The sequence below is a fragment of the Ischnura elegans genome, chromosome 3 (genome assembly GCF_921293095.1).
Source record: "Ischnura elegans chromosome 3, ioIscEleg1.1, whole genome shotgun sequence".
Lineage (NCBI taxonomy): Eukaryota > Metazoa > Arthropoda > Insecta > Odonata > Coenagrionidae > Ischnura > Ischnura elegans.
The window spans coordinates 18,228,083-18,250,991 of record NC_060248.1 but is presented as its reverse complement, the minus strand read 5'-3'; the positions used below and the strand labels follow the sequence as shown (position 1 = coordinate 18,250,991).

The following is a 22,909-nucleotide window of genomic DNA, read 5'->3' as shown; positions in this document are numbered from 1 at the left end:
TGTGAATATGACCTCAGAGATTACGAAAGGAAAGCTAAAACATTATTTCTAGAAAATATGGTCCGAAAGAATAACTGTAGGGTGGGGATCGCGTTCTTTCAAGAGCTCTTTCGGTATGCATTACTGGAGCATCAAGGATTCCGAAGGACAAGAATTTTCGTCCCAAAACTCAAACGATAGTTTGAGTCACTAACACTAGCATTATAACTAAATATTGGGCAGAAATGAGAATATTTTTCGGTGTCATCCTTTTTCTGCGAAGTAGAATTGCTTCCTTGAATTTGAAAACATTAGATATCACTTCGACGTGTATTTTAGTAGAAAAAAAATCGAATGACTTATGCTAATAATCTAATGAGAAAAGTTGAAATATTGACTAAATCTATAAATATCTAGTGATCCTTGACGAGAAATGTCCAGAATATGAGTCAATTTGTTTTCTTTCATCACCATCTTATTACAATAGTTATTGCAATAAATTGGCGTCTATAACGTGCAGGCCTAGCACTGTACGATTCTCCAAGAAACTATCTGTGGTGTTGCATGAAAATCGACCGTAATTAATGATACAATGGTACCTAATCTTCTAAATCCTGATGTTTTTGTCATACACCAGCATTCAACTCAAGAAAACATCACTCAAACTATCGATGGCATGAACACATTAACACGTGGACTGAGATAAATGATTTGAAACTGAATGAAAATAAAACAAAAGGCATTATACGTATATGGAAGCAGAAACCTTTCCTATGAGTCCAATTTTAAACAATATCTCAGAAACCATGGTGAAAAATCGACCTCTCGCCTATGAAGAACAATTTTTAAAACATTAAGCAATAAAAAAACAATTAAAACTAAGCAATTAAAAATGATTAAAAATTAAGCAATAAATAAAACGATTAAAAATTAAGCAATAAAAAACTATTAAAAATAAGGCAATTTAAAAACCAATTAAAAGATAAATCAATAAAAAAATTAATGTAAAAAACCGAGGTGAGTAGGGGTAATCAATCGACACGCATGGCTCTTCTCATATCACTCGATGAGGCTGGTGTGGTGGTTGGATTATTGGCTTCACACCCCGTGGCCTCGGGTTCAAATCCCAGCAGTGGCAGATAATTTTCAGAGACTGCCCGATCCCTGCTTGAATGTTGTGTGGAGAATATTTCAAGCGCAACACTCCGTCCGTCGGATGGGACGTTAAGCCGTGGTCCCCTTGGCGCCTTTCGTTAAGAGTAGGCTAATGCCGACGCCGGGTATCTCTCCTCCATTTCTTCCCTTATGTCGCAAATGGCCTCAGCTGTCAGTCGCCTCCTCCAAATATCATACCCATACCATTCGGATCACTCGATCTTAGGTCAGGGCATTATCGTACACCATTTAATCAGTCTAGGTTTATTTATTGATAGGCAAATAGTTCGGAAACAGGTAAAAATGAATATGACAAATGAAAGAAAGAAAAATACCGTCAAAATGCTTATGAATTGCAGTATAACATCCCAGGGAATATCCGCACAAGGTCAACGCGTCATTGTTCTTCAAACTAAAATGAATAGCCCTGCTTTTCCACTTTTCAGAGTTTCACATGACGTCACTTTTATCGTTCTGTCGGCCAAGGTTTGCGGAGATACGCATAGGAGATTTCAACCAGTCTCGAAACACTGTCTTCCACGACTAAATTCGTTCTCGGCACTTTTTCCGACCATTGCGCGAATAATAAGCGGTCTCTTGAATCTTCGAACTGCATTACAATCGACAATTCAAATGTATGTGGAGAAGGAGCTCATTCGAGGAAGAAATTGGTCGTGGAATAGCCGGAAACGAATTCAAGCGGGTGAAAGAGACATCGCAAGAAAACTGCGAAAAATAAGTTTCGGAATATCAAGAGGAGATTATTTAATTTGATTTCCGATTCTAATTATTTCTCACCATTTGGGTGCCATTCTGTGCTAAACTATTAGTTTTATAAATGAATATTCTTGTGTATTATTTCATGCTTAAATTCGTGTTTCTCGGAAAATAATCAATCGCAATCATATCGTGGGGAAAAAAGAAGTTATAAATAAGTTTCATTTTTACTTGCTAAAGTCGGAATTTTTGGGCATTGTGAGATTGAGACTAATTTCAGCTTTGTACTCGATGCTCAAATATGGCAATCATCTATAATTAAACCGTTCGCAAACCGCCTTATTCGATTCAGTTGACAAGAAGAACTCGAATTTCGATATGCCAAACTTCACAGAAATTTTATGTCAACATTTTTTTCAAAATTACCACCATTTTGAATTTGGCCCCTCAAGGACTGATTGAGGCGGTGAAATTGATTCGTGCAACTGGAGGGTACATTATTGAATGGTTCGAATTGGAAAGAATATCTGCATGAGCCATTATCTCCTACCGAAATCGAGAATCCAGATTCCTTGATATAAATCTTCGCCATCTTGGCCGCCTTTTAGTTTTTCCAGATTTAGGCCCCTAAATCCGGCTTTGCAACTATCTAACTTGGATTCAATAGCATAGAATTAGTTTAATAATACCTTTTGCCAAAAATATCTTTAGAAATGCCTTATCAAGTATCATACCTAATCCCATTTCACCGGAGCTGTCCACCAGTATCGGCACCTCTTTGGTTTCAGCAACGGGTCCAAGAAGTAGTGACGTCTTAACGGTATTTTGCATCCCTGCCTGCGATTGGCCGATCACCCATCCAAGCACCACTGCTACTATCAAACTCGTCTCCATTGTGTTTTCAGCCGCTTGCCAACCTTGGTCATTCACTCAGCCGCAGAACCTTGGAGAGGAGTTGGGAAAGGAAGCGAGTGTTAATAAGTCACTATTCGAACCACTGCAAAGTTTAAGATCTATTTCATTTCCGGTAAGTTTAAATTTTCTCCCTGCTGCTCCAGAATCTATGGCCACATGGTCGCTCCGCGGCTTGTCTTCAACGTTGCTGATAAAAAGAATTTCTTCAATCGAGAGAAACCCACTTGATTTAAGATCATGCCCTTCCAAAATTGGAGCTCAGAATTTTTTCTTCGTTTAAGAGGAGATCCCAATAAAAATGTGGTCTCAACAATATATTCTTCAATTATGAACACATTCTTGGGAGTTCAGTTTATTTTATTCCAGCATGCAGAAATTATCCTCTCTTGGATTTCAGCGTTAAGATTGTTCCCTTCATAATCAAAGAAATCTTTTCCGGGGATAGCTAAGGAGGTGGAGGGAAAGAAAGTATAATAGCTAATGCTTTCGTTTCATCGACTAGTAAACCCCTTTGCGTCCCAGCTACGATTTTATGATGTATATCATCGACATATAGTCACGTAACCATGCACTAAATCGTATTGTTATACACCATGAAATCGCCAAAAATAAGTACTATTCAATAAGAAAATGAATTGTATTTTGCGTCGGAAATATGACGTACTCTACACGTGAATGCTAGTTCCAATCCTAGGGTAGATTACCCACTCAAGAACCTTGGGCATTTCATTTCTGTCACTTAGAAACCGAATTTCATTCGTAGAATAGAGTGAGGAAGATTTACTTCATGGAGCATGAAAATTGTCACGAACATCGCACCAAATGGATCGACCAATAACGGAGGTTCGATATGAAAAATTTAAAGAAAAGAGTGGTGAAGAATCTGATCGGGAGGTTAGCTCTCTACGGTGCGGAAGCGTGGACACTTTGGAAGGAGGACGAGAGAAGACTGGAGGCGTATGGGATGTGAGTATGGAGAATAATGGATAAGGTGAAGTGGACGAAGAGGAGGAACGACGAAGTGCAGGACATGGTGGGTGAGGAGAGGCAGCTTATAGATGAGATACGGAGGAGACAGAATGTATGCTTGGAGAGAGTACTTAGCTGGGAGGGGATGTTAAAAACAGTGTTATAGAGGGTGGAATGATGGATAAACGAGGGAGGGAAACGATGAGAATATAATTCATAGATATAATGGAAGGCAAAGGGCCTTTTAGTGAATTGAAAACGGAACTCCAAGTTGGTAGGAATGAAAGGACAGGCTAATTTATTAAATGCTACACGTACCTCAATCGGTAGAATGATAAAATGAATAAATTGAGTTTTTGTGCGATGCCACGTCTGTTCAGCTAGATATTTTTTCCACCATCGACCGTGAGACCAGTGCCTCGGTTTGAATTGTATGTTGGCGTGCCGTTGTCCGTCTCCAACTGCAACTGGGGTCCAAATGAGACGAGAGATAACCGAAGAGCCAACCTAATATCTTGTCATCTTCGCATCCAGCATCACGCGGTGGCCACCCCCTCTTCTTAGGGTCAAAGTGCACGCCAGGGGGGCTACGTGGAGGCCCAAGTCCATCGGCTGGATTGACGTCGCCGCTTTGGGCTCGTATGCCAAGATGACCGCTGCAAGGCGATGGGCAATCCAATCATTCTCAGTGTATTTGTACCAGTGTATTTGCACTGGCGAGGATGAGCTTTGAATTTCATAGTTCACATAGAATGGCTTCCTTGAACTTGGAAACGTTAGATATCACTCAGACGCGTATTTATGTGGAAATAAAGTCGAATGAATTACGCTAATCTAATGAGAAAAGTTGAAATATTGACTAAATCTATAAATATCTAGTGATCCTTGACGAGAAATGTCCAGAATATGAGTCAATTTGCTTTCTTTCATCACCATCTTATTACAATAGTTATTGCAATAAATTGGCGTCCTTAACACGCAGGCACTAGCACTGTATTATTCTCCAAGAAACAATCTGTGGTGTTTCATAAAAATCGACCGTGATTAATGATACTAAAGTACCTTATCTTCTGAATCCCGATGTTTTTCCACATAAACCAGCATTCAACTCAAGAAAATATCACTCAAACCATCGATGGCGTTAATGCTGTTATTGAATACAATAACACGTGGACTGAGATAAATGATTTGAAACTGAATTAAATTTAAAAAAGGCATTTACGTATATGGAAGCAGAAACCTTTCCTATGAGTCCAATGTTAACCGCATCCCAGAAATCAAGTCAAAACATCGACTTCTCCCCTAAGGAGAACAACAAAAAACAATAAAATATTAAGCAATTAAAAAATATAGCTATTAAAAATTGCTTTATTTTTTAACTGCTTAATTATAATTATTAATGATTAATTCAATGTACAAAACTCGGACATAAATTTCAGGAATAAATTTTATAGCGACGCGAGTGTCGTCTTTGGTGAACCCACATAAATGCGCTTTGAGCGACAGCGCATCAAGTGGCCGACGGAAGAACCCTTTCTCCAGAGTTGTGACATTCGTGGCTGCTTCCCAACCACCATCGGCTTCGATTGCGTCACAAAGGAAGTCAATACGATCCCAATCACTGCTCACGCATCCAGCGCGTGTCTCCAGCGGGGAGATGCGTCTGCAGGAGATTTCAAAAGTTATCCACGACAGCATTATCACGAGCATACAACCAGAAAATGTCCGTTTAAAGTGTAATATTCAAATTAGATTATTAAAATATATTATAGTTATTTTTCCGGCCCTTATCGTATGCGTTTTTGAAAATTCTACGTCCAAAAGAATGTCATTATACTATATTGCTCTTGTATTAAAAATAATTTATTCCATTGAGCCAAAAATAAATCTAAGAAGCTTAATGCATAAACAGCACCCCATAAGCCATATCTGATTTATCTCAATTTAAAAATCGTAAATAAAACATTTGATATCGCTCGGGAATAAAATAGCGTATTCAAGGTCCTCGATAATTCAATTCTCATTTTAAACGTGGACTTTTTTGGCCGTTGAGCAATAAAAACATAATAATTTAATTTACAACAAACAATAACATGAATAGAGGGAAAAAGTCTATCAAAAGATACAATGGAAGTTAATTATGTGAATAAAATATTGAAAAAACGAAAACAATTGGTAACAATAAAAACATTCTGAGCAGAGAAGAAAATATGGAAAATCTCACGCAATAGTGAATGACCAAAGGAGTAATAATTTCATTCAAGATATTAATATTATGGAAATACGATGATAAAAAGCTGCACATTAGTGCATAGATGGCTATAATGGATGTAAAACACACACAATACCAATCTTCCGTCTCAATAATTGCACTCGGATCTTTCTATGGAGCAGTTTGGGTGATTTCCTCATGATTTTGTCCAGATAGAGCAATTGATTGGGTTGACGAGGGGAATGCCTTATTAAAAACATACTCATTTTGACCTCTCTCCAATAACTTCAAGACTTGTATTTGAAAAATCGGTCGAAAAACATTATTTCGGCACAGTTCGCAACCCTCGGGGACTGATATAAGCTTAATAGTACACTTTACTTATGTGGTGAGACGAGTGTTTTGTGGCTCCTGTCGAAGAATCACCTCATTTCACATTTCAAGTGAACGGATCATTTGCGTCTCATCGCAGCCGCTCTTCGCTCATGAACGGTCGTATTTTTCCGACGCCTCACCAATGGTAACCTTCATCCGATCGTTCGACTATAACTCTTGTCAGTAGATGCGTCACAAAGCAGATGAAAATTTTCGCCCACCGGGAGGCATGTAGCCGCAGGGGGGGTTTCAGCCCCCCCCCCTCCCTCTTTCCCCACCCGATATTTTTCCTTGTGGGGACTACCCGTGATGCACCCGCTGAGGTAACCTTTAGAGCAGGGGCTCGCCTACTCTTCGTTCTAACCACATTTCATTATGTCTGTCCCCGGATCACGTTGAAGATAATAAAGCAAAAATGAATCTCAACTCAACAACATTTACAGATTAATACACGGAAATATTCAAAGCATGAAATGGAGCATTGAAAAGCATATACAGTACACTTGCAGATCATCGAATATTGCCCATATGGTGTTCTATAACCAATATTTAAAAACAAGTAAGGCGTTTAAACAATTGCTGCCAGAATGTATTCTCATCCATGATTTCGCTACTGATAAATCTAATAAAAAATTTAAACAATTTTAGATATAAATGAAAGCATATATAGTCCATGAAACCCACGTAACAGAAAATTAAACAAAATATACAATAAAAATTAAACGCCTTGAAGACACCAAGCAGTTAAACACCAAGACCACCAAAATTCCCGCGAGTTCAATAAATGAGATACGTTTTTTTGGTAAATAAATTTTACAATAAAAATCAGCATGACGTAATTTTTTACATGCTTCCGTGAAGATAAAATATTCAGTCAGAACCAATCAAATTCTCATGGAAACCAAATTTACAAAAAAATTAACCTTCTATCATTCAAAATATATATGGTGATACGCTTTAGGGCGTTTAATAATTTTAAAGGATTGCTTTGCATGCTGACTATTTGATTGCATTTTCAGCTTTATATTCTTGGCGAAGAAAAAACACAGTTGCAGGATTAGTGTGGCTGCCAAGCCTCAGGACAGATAGAATGATTCTCCTTCAATGAAAACCAAAGGTTTATTAATAGTATTAATATGCGGAAATATTCATCATATATTCGGAAATATGCATCACGCAAACGAAAATAAACGGCTCATTTAATGAAACGTATGGTTTTTCGATGCGATCCAATGGACGACAAACATGTCGATGTAGGCAAACCCGCTCACCACCCTATCGCACGCCCGAAGAAAAATTCATCGCTAAATGCCTACGTGCTGGAAATCAGTCACGTGCTCAGACAGCGTGGGCAAACTGCAGTTGTCATGCAGCCTCCTCCTGCTCAGATCCAGCATCTTCGAGCCAAATTGCTTGTTTGATCTTGACGTAATTCCATCATCTGAAATAAGTCCCGAAAGGTATTTAAGTATTACACGTGGGCCGTGCAATTACTTCCCGGTATCAATTACGACCGATTATTTCATATTTCATTATTGAGTACTGAGTAGCGATTATTCAGTTCTCGAAATACTTATCTATGTCCATTTCAAATGCAAATTTATTTTACTTGCACTGTCTGACTGTAACCACTTCAACTGAAAATTCCTAGCTGTGTCCATCTATAGGATTTATAGGTCAATGATTCTGTATGTTAGGCGAGTATTTTTGCGACACTTTACTTTTTTTATAATATAGGTACTACATCTTAAAATACAACCTTCGAAGCGATTATAGAAACTTGGACACGAATCTAGCATAAAGATGGCGATATTGCTGAGCGAATACCTAGTTAATTTTCATGAGTTTGCGTAAATCTTTTGATTCTTGATAAAGAAGAAAAGAAGGCTGAGAGATAAATAAGTAAGGATTGGTCTGAAAGTTCGCTCGACCGCTGAGATACGGCAGTTGGGGGAAACGGCCGGATACTGAGGTCATTTGCGTCACTCGGAATGAAGGGATATTTATTAGGACTTATCTTAGGGAACGCAAGCATGAGCTATTTTCGGAAGCACGGACGCCTGTGTCAGGGAAAAAAACGACCATAGTCTCTCAAAGGGGGCTCAAAGTTTTAATTTTTCTCATGTGAAGTTCTTTTCTCAATCCTTTGCGAGTGAGTTAAATATTTTAGGGCATTTTTAAATTCCCGGTTAATTAAACAAATATAAGTGATGCTGCAGAGTTGAGAAAATCTTGTCGATTCATCGAATTACGAGACTTGCGAAGGGAGACCACGTGACTTGCTGCGCCCATTTCAATGCCATCTTTTTTATGGTATTATTCGTTATGACGAACGCTTTTCGGAATGGACAATGACTTCATTGAATGGACATTAATTTAAGCTGTGATTAGTTCTTTTTCATGTGGTTCGTTTAACATGCCGGAATAGGACTTTTTAAAAGATCAACATCAAGCGAGTTCAAAGAGGTAGTGATCGAAGGTCGACCATTTCGCGATAGACTCATTCAAGTGAATTGTGATCCACATCCGACGTAACTTATGCGTCTGAGTTGGCCCATAACTTCCATCCCATATCCTTCTTACACAATCCTCTACCCAGGGCCGTACCGTAGGGGGGCCCTGAGACACCCACCAAACATGAGTCTTCCGCCAGTATAGTAGTAAATCTTACAAAATCGGAAAAAACATCATGTACATGGGGATTCAAAGTGAAGCTGGGTTGTATTTGGTTGACATGCAGTCGTCAACATTGACGTTCATGAGTGGTTAAAGCTGCTGATAAAAAACACTTAATCCGTTGGCGTTATCAATGTTGCTCTGAACGCGTTCAGTGGAACGCCAAGCGGTGTCGACGGAAACACGAGTTGCGCGGGCAGCTTTTTGTGTATTTAAGAAGATGAAGAGCTCAGTCCGATATGCTGTTGATAAATTAGCTGAAAATCGTGTGACTTGCCTCTCCTGTTCTTACGTTACAAAGTGCAACGCCTTGAAAATGTGGCCCTACCACCAAAATGGGCCACCCACATCTTAAGTCCGGCCCTGCCACTACCCCGCAGGCATCGTCGGGCTCCTTCAGATTAAATACCACATGAACTGAGTGTGAATCTTCCCATGGAGATGAAAGTCATAATTCACTCCACTAGCCCGTTTTTGCCATGAATCCAATGACATCATAAAATTGCGATGTCGAACGAGTTCGTTCCTTGACTCCTTCGTGTGTATTTTTCTCTTGGAAGGTCCTCATCCGTTTGGGCGCTAGAGAATTCTCCATCGAGTTGTAGAATTCCGGCACGAGTTAGCAGTAGAGATAATTCTGACAGAAAAACCTCCGGTGTTCCGAGTGTCAGAATACCACACAAGTTGGAAAAGAAGGCCGAACGGTTTCACCCAAGTCATTCTTTGCCAACATCAATTAAGTTAGGTAATTCTCCGCACTTTAAGTTTGAAAGTGCACGTTGTATTTGGCACATTAGTTTTTACAGGCGGAAGTCATACTTGAAAATGAAGGAAACCTCCAATCCTTCACCTGCCTATGTTATAATTTGCGTGCAGCCCTTGGAAGAAACTTAGAACAAGGGTTTTGCAGTGTATAGCCGATATTGCCATTTCAGAAAATCATAATCATCGTACTCGACATTCATCAAGCTGCATTTTTTGCAATAAAAATAATTCAATGACAAATATTCTAAGCTGGATAAACTTTCCAGGTCAACAATATTTCGAGAGGCTAGGGACGCGATTTCAGATTTATAGAGTTCGACAATATCTTAATTTTTTCTGAGGCTTAATTCGTAACCAGAGACCTTCACATACTTTTCTTTGGTCTATATTGGTTGCCGTGCCTCATTTGTCAGCAAATATGGGCCACTGTGCGGCGCCAGCCTCCTCCTCTTTGTTCTTGCCTCTCTCTCGCCGAGGTCTCAAAATGCCAATGGCTTACGCTCGGAGACAAGAGTCGCTTCCACACTCTGAGATCCCGTAACCACGGGTGATTTGCCGCACCCAGGAGACATCTCCAGTTTGGGATGCAGACAAATCTCTACAAGGATCCACTCCATGACAACTGAGCCTTAAAGCGAGTAAATGGTCTCGAAATGAAGAAATTTGCGCCCGGAGGAGCTGGAGTGACGCGTCTTCTTAAGGTCTCTTCTTCTCGGGTACTCCTCCTGGTTAAGGCCTGCACGGTGGATGACGACGTTTCGTTGGGAGGCTTTCTGAGCATTCTCAGGACTGTTCACTTGAAAGGAGATAAATAGATACTGCATGAATGCCATGTCAGGTTCTAAATTAATACCGTGGAATCTTTTTGATGGAGGTAATAATAGACCTCATCAGAGTGGATAGTTCGTAGTTGCTGGCAAACAGTTAATTCGTGTCATTAATTATCCTGGTGCTTATGCAACGACTACAGTATTGTATGGTGTGTTGCGTTTGCGTGAACGGAAGGCTTTCAATCACTCGGCTTTTGACTCAACAAGTGCTCTATTTACGTGACGTCAATGACTCTCGCTGGCTTTGATGAAGTGTCGTTGGTCTTCCTTCCGTTTCACTCCCCACGTGTCATCTAAATCCTATAATGAATCTTTTAACCGGTTGCAGTGCGATATGAGGATTTGGACGAAGGCTATATAAACGTGTATTAATGTACGGTTTAAGTTTCTCCCGATGAATTAATAATATTTCGGAATTCTTCCCGGATTAATCACCAGGTTATTGGCTTCGTATCCATTCGGCGAAGCACATGAAGCGAAAACGACTTTCTACCCATTGAAACACGCCTTGTAATTGTCAAGTGAGTCGTTTCCCGAAACGTGCCTCGGCGGATGGATAAGATTATTTAAATGAATAAAAGATCGTAGCACTTTTCCACAATATTTTTTTACAGCGTAAAACGCGTTTCGGCTCACTGAGCCATCGTCTCGCATACAGTAAACAAAATTTGTGGAAAAGTGCTACGATCTTTTATTTATTTAAATATGTCTAACTTCCACCAATTGAAGCCTGAATCTATTGAACTTATGGATGGATTAGGATTAACGAGGACAAGGAAATTCCCATTAACAATCAGGGCAAGGTAACTTCGCACACGAGTTGTGAATGGTCTCAAAATCCTCTACATCCGTACCCCCAGAAGCCTGAATCGCACGAGTTCAGTGTGTTCCACATCAAACGAAAGCCATGAGAGGGATTTCTTCTTCAGCGGATACAGCCCGGAGAACAGGTTATATATTTTTCATGAGAATGAAGGGATGCGTCAAGTGATCCGGTTAATGTTTGGGCAATCCCCAGTCAGTTAGTATTCGAATGGACGCCTCATCTAAGCCCCTCGTCCAACTCCTCAAAAAGTTCTGAGTCTTCCTTCTTGGTTTCCATCTAAACCTTGGCCTTTGATCTTTCGTGTTAAAATTCAATCTCACTTCTTGTATGGGATCAGGCATGAGGAATCATTATATTTTAAGGGGCAGGCGCGAAAAGACATTTTCTCTGAAAGCTTGCACTCCTCCAACACAGCCTCTCCCTCCTCCGTCCAACTTATCGCTAACCTCTCACCCGCGAACGACTAAATGCGCTTCATGAGGCACGACTGTCATCACACCTCTTCCAGTGGCTCCTCAATGTGTCAACTGGATAATTCCAGCGACTGCGCTGCCCAAACATGGCCAGAGTGGCATTGAAGGAGAGTGCATTGAGAGGGGAAGGATAGACATGGTGTGAGTGAGGTAGACACACTCTCACTGCAAGATGCTTAAGAGGACACGCGACAACCGCGCAACAAAACATGTATTTCAGTATATCACGTACATTTATTATTCGCTGGTGTCCTAACACCCCCACCAGATGCCGTTCTAGGCGGCTGTCGGAGTGGCATTTAGATGTATATTTACTCAAAGATTCCAAATAGCGAAATTTCAAAATCTAGCAAATGATTAAATTGTCATCCCAGCAGGCACTCCTATTATATAAGTACTGATGAAACACTAGAAAGCTCTTAATATTCACAGATTGTCTGTCTCCTGCAGTCAACACAGAAAATGAAGGTATGGCTTCATTTTCAATCTATAGCAATTGATCGCTCTTTCTATTTTTCCTGCCAAATAAATGTGGATCTTCACATAAGCACCGACGAAGGAAATTTATATTTCAAATGGGTTTGATCGAGCACGATTTTACATTGAAGCTCATCTCGAAATTTGACTGATTTCAACTTTTTTCCTGGCATACGGAGCTAATTATGTACACAAAATAGTGATCTTTCTGTCGCTCCCTCACATACAAAATGCTCGCTTCCAATTTCTCTATCCATCTGTGGCTGGCCGGTGGTGGTTCCTAGGGGGGCCCTTCGCAGGGGGTTCTAATTGTGGCCTTTAGCCCCCCCCCCTAAGTGGCTCGAAACACGCGCTAGATAAAACCGAAATTTTTGGACGTTGCCTTTCAGTAAAAAAGTATTTAGTTATATTTTCCGATACATTAACCTACTTTCACGTATTTAAATACACATTATCTCTAAACGTAGGGCTTATTTTAAACACTATTGGTATGCTACAACCCAGTAGCATAGGGGATAGGGGGGATATGGATTTATTTTTATTTCATTTTATTCTAAAACCACCGAATATAGCTCATATCGAAAATTTTATATCAAGGTATTCCACAACTTTACAATTGCACGTACACGAACAACCATGCCCTGGACAGGGGAAACCTACTAGGGCGGGACTCGAACCCACGACCTCTTGTTTGGCAGGCGAAGGTTTTGTCCCGCCGCCACCGACGCCGGCGATATATAGATAGCTTTGGCTATCCAATCGACACTAGATAGAATGGTAATTTTGTTCAGACCCCCACTACTGCTGGGAGTTTGGCTCCCACTTATACTCTGTTCATTTTATCTCTGCGGGTGAGCTGGTGTGGCCTAAGCAAGTGGAGATGAGGGGAGGGAAAGTTTCTCGACATGTGACTTTGCCTTTGCCAATCAGTAAACAGTAGGCGTGGCCTCAGTGAGTCGCTCTCAGATCTCCGTCGAGTTAACATCATTAATCTGCTTGCGGAGAAGTATTGCCAAACCCCACGCGTTCCCCTTGTATGTGACTAAGTATGCCTTCAACCAACGGTGCCTCATTCAGCGCGGTAGCTGACGCTGTCATGGGCTTCTGTGAAAGGATTATCCCCAATGCCTTCCAAATGAGTAGGTATATTGTCTCGGCGCAGGGGCCAAAATACCTGTGGCCACCCATGACTCTCACGTTTTCAGTGACAAAGTAGTGAGGCTACGTACATTTGGCAACTTTAATTTCGCTCCTCCTCTCTCTCTCGGTATTACCCCTCCCCTATCAGCGAATACATCCGAGAGTCTCCGGGCTCTCACGAAAGCTCATCCGCAGACATAAAGTGAACAGACTATAGCCCCCCCCCCTTGTTCCTATGATGTCCCTTGATGAGGCACTAAGAAGCTCTTAATATTCACAGCTTGTCTTCCTCATGCAGTCAACGCAGAAAATGAAAGTATGGTTTCATTTTCAATCTATAGCAATTGATCGCTCTTTCTATTTTTCCTGCCAAATAAATGTGGATCTTCACACAAGCACAAAGAAAGAGAGATTATAATTCAAATGAGTTTTATCGAGCATGATTTTTCAATGAAGCTCATCTCGAAATTTGACTGATTTCAACTTTTTTCCCTCCTGGATTCGCCATTGTGCGTGGCCACAGAATATGCAACACTCCGTACTCTATAAACAAATTCCTCTTACATCTGCACCTTGCCCTCCAGCGGAAGGGATACCCATGAATCCCTCCTTCGACACACAATTCGAAAGAAGCCACGAAACAACAAGTCGAGGACTTTTCCACTCACTCTCTTCCTCTCTGTACGACCTTTTTTCCGGACAAATATTGCGGAGGACACTAACAGGCCTTTCTCCCTTTCGTCCTTTCGGACAAAGTGACCACTTCCAGATTCCTCCAGCGAAACCTTACGCTTGCCTTCAAAAGACCACCATTATGCTAAATATCCTCACTAACCTCGGAAGATATATCATACAGGAATAGGTACATAGTTTAGGGATGTGCGAGTACTCAAAGATTCGAGTCGAGTAGTTGGCACTCGACTCGAGTGCTTCGAGTTGTATTACGAATGTCGAGTGGATAAGTTTCGGTTACAGAGCTGTCGAGGTCAGTAAGTTCAGAAATCTGCCGACAGGAAGCGCTATCATGAAACTCATGTAATAATATCGTTTCTAAAGTCAATAAGTCGTTCTAATGCTTTAGACTAGGAGTTTTAGCTTTTGTTTACGTAGCAGTCAGCCACTATATTAATCGGCGTGGTCGTCGAACACCTTTTCGTCAGCCGCGGTGGCCGACCGTTTTCCGACCTGGCGGCGTAATCGGAATGGACCGCTGCATCGCGCATACTTTCTCATGCGATACTTTTATACCCTACCATACTTTCTTTTCTCAAACTCTGAGAGGTTGTGTAAAAATTGCTAGGATTTCGATGGAAATAATGCAAATTTTAGGTTTTTGCGGAAAATGCCGTCTTTCAGCCTTTTTCAGTACGACGTTGATTTTCGTTTAATCCCTTGTTGCGTTTAATTTCCTTCTTGAACTAACAAAAAAGGAATTTATATGGTTGATTAAACGAATGAAGACGTAAAGAAATTTATTTATCTGTAAAGCTAAGGCTAAGTTCTATAGTTCGTTCACTTCGCCCACTAAAATTCCATTAAGGTTCAAGACCCTTAAATATCGTATGTATAAATTTTAAAATAAATTCCCAAGGTTCTCAAATCTTGCTACTGTGGCAAAAAATTACTTGTCCAGCCACACAGGTTTTTTGCGCAAGGCAATTTTCTGCTGGAAATGATATTGTAACATTGAGACGTTAAAACCTGCTGCCTGAGTACTGCACGTAGAACAATTATTTTTTCTGCGTGAGAATTTGAAAGGGTCAAATATTACATGATTCCATAAAAATGCAATTACTGAGGGCTCTTCATAGCAGTTTTAATACATAAATCAATTAAATTGACGACATATAATTAGAGGTAAATTCATTTCAATTGTGCTTATTGAACTGTTTAAGACACATTAGTTTCCATTCATCTCCTAATTTTGACGCAATTACCATCAAACTTCCTCATTATCTTTTCCCTTTTAGATCAAGCTAATCATTCATAAGAGAAAAATTCACGAGGGAATCGGAAAAATGAGAATATGTTGGAGCATGCATTGCTGTATTGCGTAGTTCAGGAATTGCCATACTCGACGCGATTCTCGCGAGTAGTTTTCAACTCGACTCGACATCAAAAAGTACTAATCGCACATCCCTAACTTAGTCATTTAAACTATCATCCGTCTTTCTGCCGAGGTAATGTGCTCTGCGCAATTGAAATGGGCCATCATTTTCCCCTAGCAAGCAAACTATAAGAAGGATTGCAAGTGCCGCTGAGCCATACTTTACACATATGCGAGCATTATACAAGATTCCGATTCTCGAGTCTCGTCTCGAAAACGAGAAAAGGAAAATTTTATGAACAAGTGAATGGATGGTTTTTTAAAATGTCTGAATCTTAAATTCTACTCCGAGGAGGCGAAATTTTACTGAAAAAACGCGCCAAGAATATAATAATCTTCTTATGTCGTCGAAAGTCATGATGAAGCCGTCTAGGGAAATGTTATTAGTCATCTCTATCGCTTACTCGAGGTAATTCAGACTAGATATCAATCTTAATCCCTTAGCATTATTGAGGAAATACGTACGAACTACTCGTATTTTGTGGGAAAACCTGAATGAATGAATTGCTAATGGTTAATGCACTTCACAATTGCTCTTTCACCTAGTTTATTGGAAATGACCTAGCTAGACTCGATCATAAGAGCTGGGTCACTTAATGTGTGGAAGCTGCACTGTGTCAAACGGATTCCGCGGGAAAGAGAAGTCCGTGACGCTATTGGTCAGGGATAGGGGAGGAAAAAATCTGTACGAAAAGTGCGCATGGTCAATTAACTATTTAAGTGTGTTGCCGCCTCATCAAGTCAACTTGCAGTTTACGGGGACCTGTGTAACGGAAGACGGTGTAAAGTTAACTCTTTATGCAGAGCACAGCAGTGATATTGGCCACTTGGCATTAGTTTTCGGTAAATATTGATTCCAATTCCTTTTAGATGCATCAAATAAGTTAATATTTTCAAATATATTCATCATATGGAGAAATAATATTTCGCCACGACGAATCTTTCTATGGATGAAGGTTAATGGAGGGAGCAATGATAATCATATCAAAATTGAAAGTATCAGATTACTGGACAATAACTTGGTGATTTGATTCGTGGGCAAATAGATTATTTTTATGAGTTGTTATTATTTTAAAACAACTTTGGGGAAGCTCATTAAACTACCTACCCTATGAGCTAAGCCTCATTCATCATAATAAATCAAAAGTAACTGTGTGTTTGATACTATTCTTACCTATCAGAATAGATCTCCTTTGTGTAAAACAGACCTTAATATAAGCTGCTGTAGCCCATAAATTGGCCATATATTATTTTAAAAACATGGTTCAAGTCAACAAATAAGACGATACAGAAGTTACAGGTCAAACATTTTATTATTTTCTGTTTATTTCAAAGAAAATTTCATGAATATATTCACGAAATATATTCAATACTATAGTTAAAGCTAATTCGTTTACGAAGCAAAAAATTAAATTTATTCCATAGGGATAATTAAATTAGTCTTACTTAGCTGTAAAGTTTAAAAATTTTAGACTCTAAACTTCAACTGCAATATCATTAAATTATGGTTTAAATTTTATTTACCTAACTATGATCCATACCTTAACTCGGAGGATATTGTTCGACCACCTATGGTTCTGCTGCCAAGAGACATTCGCGTCATGTACCCCTCCTGGTAAGTGTGAATGACAAAGAATTTCCCGAAGCTACAGTTTAGTGGCATGAGGTAATACTGCAGAACGAAGAGAGTTTTCAAAATTTTCTTTATTAAAATAATGGGGCATGTTGGTAGTTGGGTGAACAATGTGAAAACATTTTAATATAATAACTTTAACGAGCAGGTCTAAGGATATGTTCCGCCAGATAATAACAAATGGTACCAATTTGCTTGAAGAATGACGAGAATAAGAGAAGGTGGCCGTGCTGATAGTGAAAAATGTACTACTTTTGATTAAATTTGAGAAAGTTCGCCACTCCATGGACTGCTGGCTTATATCTAGCACGGAAACCCGCTGAGAAAAAATAAGGCTTGAAATAACTCCATTTAATAGATCGGCATTACTTTGTGCCTCTACACTTGTATCGTGGAATGCAACGGTGGGATAATTGGATACCTTTTCCAGAATGCCGAAGATAATCTTCAAGAATTGGTATTTAAAGAGACCAACTGGACGATCGTGAGGAAATTCCTGGGGATGAAATTCTTGAATCACCTCCACTATTTCTCCATGAAATGGGACAGTGGATACGAAACCCTAGGGCGGGCTCGAGAGGTTACACTCCTGGGCCGAGGTCTGAAGCTTAAAGCTTATCACCTCTGCACCACAGAAGGGGGAGGACTGGAAGGAACAAGGAAGGAGGCGCCGCACAGTGGGCGGAAATCGGAAAAAGCCGGACAAAATTACAAAATGGCTTTTTTTGAGTTACAAACTTGAAACTTTGCAATTATACAAAAACATGATTGAAATTTATGGATATGTACTTCATTGGACATAGATCCCACCCGTTACTGAGATACAGAGGCTCAAACGTGAACAAATTTCCATAAAAACGCCCGTCTTCAATTTTCTCTGAAAATCTTCCAAAGTAAGTAGATGGTGAAGTTATGTGTGTAAGCCAAGCAGTAGTAGTAGTAGTTCTAAAGATTGAATTTTTCTTCTAAGTGATCTAATATATGAGGTGCGAAATGTTTTTTTGGCTGCCCGGGATTGCCTGGCTAATAAAATATGAATTTTTCAGCATAAAGCTGAAGGGAGAATTTTATTTAATCAATCAATTTGGGAGGAATATATTTTTTTTAAATACAATACAAACCGGCTGTCGTTGAAGTATCGGCAAAATGATGCATAACAAATTCTGGAAATGTTATGGATTCAACGAGTCAATTTTTTTATAGACACAAAAATCGTTCATTGTTTCGAGAACTATCTGCCCATTTCTTAAGGTATGGCCATATCATGAGTATTATAAGGAAGGAAGTATACTGAGGAAGTCATCGAGAAATTTCAGAGCATCAGGGTCTTGTCTTAAATTCAGCCCCCGTGATAAATAATGCAGAATATTTTATTACTGAGTGAATGATTATCTCCGCAATTTAAATATTATTTTATATCAAGTCGTGTAATAATGTCATATGAATGACGGGAGGAGCCTAGGTAGAATTGAAAAATAAATATTTAATTTGTAGAACCCATGGTTAACCAATGTCGTAATGAGTACACGGGGAAGAACGTGTGGTAACTGTGCAACAGACAAGAGTAATCTATAAGTCAAAGTAGAATTGAGGGTACGACACAAATTTTGAAAACCTAGAAGTTCCCGTGGAAATACCCAGTTAAGACGGTCAAAGGTGTCATAAAACGACCGTTTTCGCAGTAGAATCCGGGGGATCAGGGATCGGAGAGTAAAGAAGGTATAAGAGTCTCAGCTGGTGTCTTTCTGGTAGGACTTTTTGTATGAGTCCCAGGAAAACAACTCACTTTTTCGAGATTTGAACGCTTTTAATAGAAGCACGGTCTTCGATCGTATCCAAAGAAAACGAAATGAACTTCAATGAAACGTGGACTTACCTCGGCTGAAATACCTCCAACGTCTTCACCATAGACCATTTGAGAATCGGTGTCTTGAAGCAAAATATAAAAACGGTGAATGCTGAGCGTTAAAATCCATAAAGCTTCAATAACTTTACCGCGCCGCGGTTAATCCAGCTCCCGACGCGCGGAGACGAACCCTGCCGCGCGATTGAAAAATCGATGTAATTTCCGGCGACGCAAACTTATTTCAAAGTTAACTGCATAAGCACCTCAAGAAATTTTTGCAAAATGCTCTCATATAAGTTACTCCGCGTGACTTTGCCGAAAACCCATTTGAAACTCTACCTAAATGTAAAACTTTGTCGAAAAACAGTGTCCGCCATTTTGTAACTGCACGGAAACAATTTGTCGATGATATTCTTTAAGATTACGGAAAATTAAAGAAAAAACCCTATGCCAACAGATTATGTGGTTTTTCATTCCGCAAGAATCCACACATAACTTCACCATCTACTTACTTTGGAAGATTTTCAGAGAAAATTGAAGACGGGCGTTTTTATGGAAATTTGTTCACGTTTGAGCCTCTGTATCTCAGTAACGGGTGGGATCTATGTCCAATGAAGTACATATCCATAAATTTCAATCATGTTTTTGTATAATTGCAAAGTTTCAAGTTTGTAACTCAAAAAAAGCCATTTTGTAATTTTGTCCGGCTTTTTCCGATTTCCGCGCACTGTGCGCCGCCGCGATAGGAGCCCGACGTCGCGACGACGCCTTCTGGGAGGGGATAGGGAAGGAAGGGAGGGGACGAGGAATCCCACACCGTCACAAAGGCGGGCGGGTCCTGCTAACAGCGAAACCAAGCTTACGTAAATTAATGTTCTAGCGAACTTGGAGGATTATTCTATGAGGAAGAATAATCCAACGATCAAATCGTTAGATACATGAAATGGGACAATACTTTTTTATCCTTTTTTAGGGAACTGTTCGAATGATTCGCTTATTACATCTAGAGAGAGGAATAAGATTAATTATCTAATAACGCTGAATGAGATATTGACTCTGACTCGGGATAACAGTCTTATCAGTTGCATCAACTCTATAATAATGACAAAAAGAAATTTGAGGTAGATGGCTTTGGAAGATGAGTATTTGCTAAATAGCGAAAAGAGAAGTGAGCATTAAAAAATCATGTTTGAGTTTTTGATCGAGAGTAAGGACAAACACCGGTAAAGGCTTTGAGAAAATAATTGGCCCTTTCTGGTGTATTCCAGCTGAGTAAAATTTCAGTACACGTATTACAACTGTTTGCGTTATTTTCTGAATTCCATTATGATCCCTGACGATTTTAAGCGATTATTCACAACACAGTACTGCGAAATGTTTAGCGACAGAGTCCGTTATTATTGTTTGGAAGAAGTGGAAAATATGTGGTGCTATCTCTTCTGGAAAATGAGCACGCAAAGCAAAAGGTAGACTTTCTCGCGGAAAAAGAACGGAACATACTTCTCTCGTCATTCCTTAATTAAAAAGGATGAGAACGTTCTCCCTTATGTCTGGTCATTGCTGCAAAAGGTGTTACTGGCGGAGAAACTCAAAGAGTTGATCATGAACGCCGTAAGCCAGCGAAATCATCCATCTTAACGTGAAAGCCAAGGTCGGTAAAAGGCAAGGTAGGTAAAAAAAAAAAATATTCAACATTGTAATAGATACTAATCATTATATGTGTTAATAGATTACCCACTGTAGGATGTGAATCAATACGGTGAAGCCTAATGAAAATGACCACATACAATTTATAATCTGATATTATTGTGATGAGCATTGCTTTTCGCAGGCATTACCTGTCCTTCCTATGCAAACTATTTCCAAGGTATAAATTTAATTCATTATTCATTTTAAATATTGAGTAAATATCTAACAAGCATTCACAATTCCAAAATAGAATTGGATTGATAAGCTTAATGTAGAAAGAAAGAAAAATCATAAGGATTTCAATGAGTCAAGAAGTTGGTTGCCTCATGAGGATTATTTATTTAAAAAATGGTAAGTCATGTAAGAGAATTAGAACTTGTTTCAATAATGTTAATGTGCACATTTTTCCCACCCTTTTATAGGCTACAAAATATTTTTGTAGGATTAGTTTGGGAACTGGGTAGTATTTAGTAATGGCATGAACTAGCTTGTGTTATTTGAGAATATGATACCTTATATATTGCTATGAACAGCCTTTCATATAGCTGGCAAATGGTGAATGACATGTTAACTTTATTCTCATGTTTGGTTAATATGTGAGATTTTACAACCTGTGAAAGTTATGTAGCATGTATTGTTTCAAATAGTCTTTGTAATTCTATTTCAGGTGTACAAGGATTTTATTTGGATCTTACATCAGGGAGAATATCAGTTTATTTTAAGAAGTTGATGACTTTAAGTATGGAATTGCTGGGGCCTAAGTCCGTAACTTGAATTCCCCTTTCTCCGGAGACTCTGTACTCTCCCGTAGTTTTTTCCCGACTGTAGTCCGTAACTTGGCGGAGAGAACATCAGTTCCTGGCCGCTACCGGAGAAAACTCTAATTCTCGGTATCGGACAGGAACGGCAGGTAGGTATGAAAAATATTGAATCCGAAGCCGGCGATACCGTGAAGAACCAATAGAAAAGCTTTGTTTCAAATAAAAAAACGAGAGGGAAATCAAACGATTCTCACCTGTAATAAGGGCTACTCGTTCATCATTAAAGTTAAACTTTCAAATAAAAGAAATTGATGCATCGAAATTATAATTGATAGTGGATAAATCGATTTAAATCCATCGCAGATATATTTGTTCATTAGTACACACAAAAGAGTATATTATATCATTGAAAAAGGAGAGAATAATGCGTAACACCAAAGCATTTTTATGTTTTAGATGTAGGTAATCTTGTATACAAACGGCCGCTGTATTCATTGATGATATATATGGCATATTTTTTTGCACTTCGGATGCTTACTTTCATTGGTGAATGCATGATGAGTATGGAAAAACATAACTATCAACGTCAGTATTACATGCATTTATCCTCGAAAAGCTGAAATACACAATGTGGGAGTGGAAAAAGAAAATTGAAAAACTTTACTATGCAGAAAAGAATCGTAAAGAAAATAACGTTAAGATAAATGTGTGAATGGTACATATTTATTCTTGCAAATACCTACGTGCCAGCAATTAGTAACATATGTTACAATCTCCCAAAATGTTATAGTTTAGGAAACACAACAACCTGCCTCGCTACTTTTAAAAATTTCAAAGACTGACAGCGTAGAATAGCGAAAACATGGGGAAAATGGTTTACTAGAGGTATATATAGAGAAAACAAAGCAAAATTACCCTTACTTGTACATATTTATTGCTCATCATATCACATACAGCACTACAACGCACACATTTCTATCTTTTTAATACTTATAATCATTATATTCGGAATCAACTGTTTCAATAAATATCTTGGCTCACAATAAATATAAAACACCATTATGTAACACTAATAAAACATGATAATCGGTTTTCCAATCACTTTGCATACACTAAAAGAATTTGCACTCCTTGAAGTTCGAAAGGATTCTTTACACCTCACTTCCTACTCATCACTAACGACTTAGAATCAGATTACGTTATTTCACATTAACATTGCGAAGACAATGAAATGAATAGGTTGAAACAAATTGCTAAACCAGTTATTGTAACACCAACAAACTTCGAATTTCACTATCACTCTCACCGTAACATTACCAAAACAAAAACAAACAACAACACAACGAAATGCGTGAAATGTAAAC

General features: G+C 39.1%; 1 protein-coding gene across 1 annotated transcript in view; it reads right to left on the bottom strand.

The window, feature by feature from the left end:
• The window catches only part of LOC124155499, a 39,704-nt gene extending 35,487 nt beyond the window's left edge, over positions 1 to 4,217 (bottom strand). The window contains exons 1-2 of the mRNA XM_046529360.1: positions 4,054 to 4,217; positions 2,586 to 2,794 (exon numbers count right to left, since the gene is read on the bottom strand). Coding sequence (XP_046385316.1) covers positions 2,586 to 2,745 — 160 coding nt within the window. The 5' untranslated portion in view covers positions 2,746 to 2,794; positions 4,054 to 4,217. The remainder of the gene's footprint in view (positions 1 to 2,585; positions 2,795 to 4,053) is intronic.
• Between the last annotated feature and the right edge of the window lie 18,692 nt (positions 4,218 to 22,909).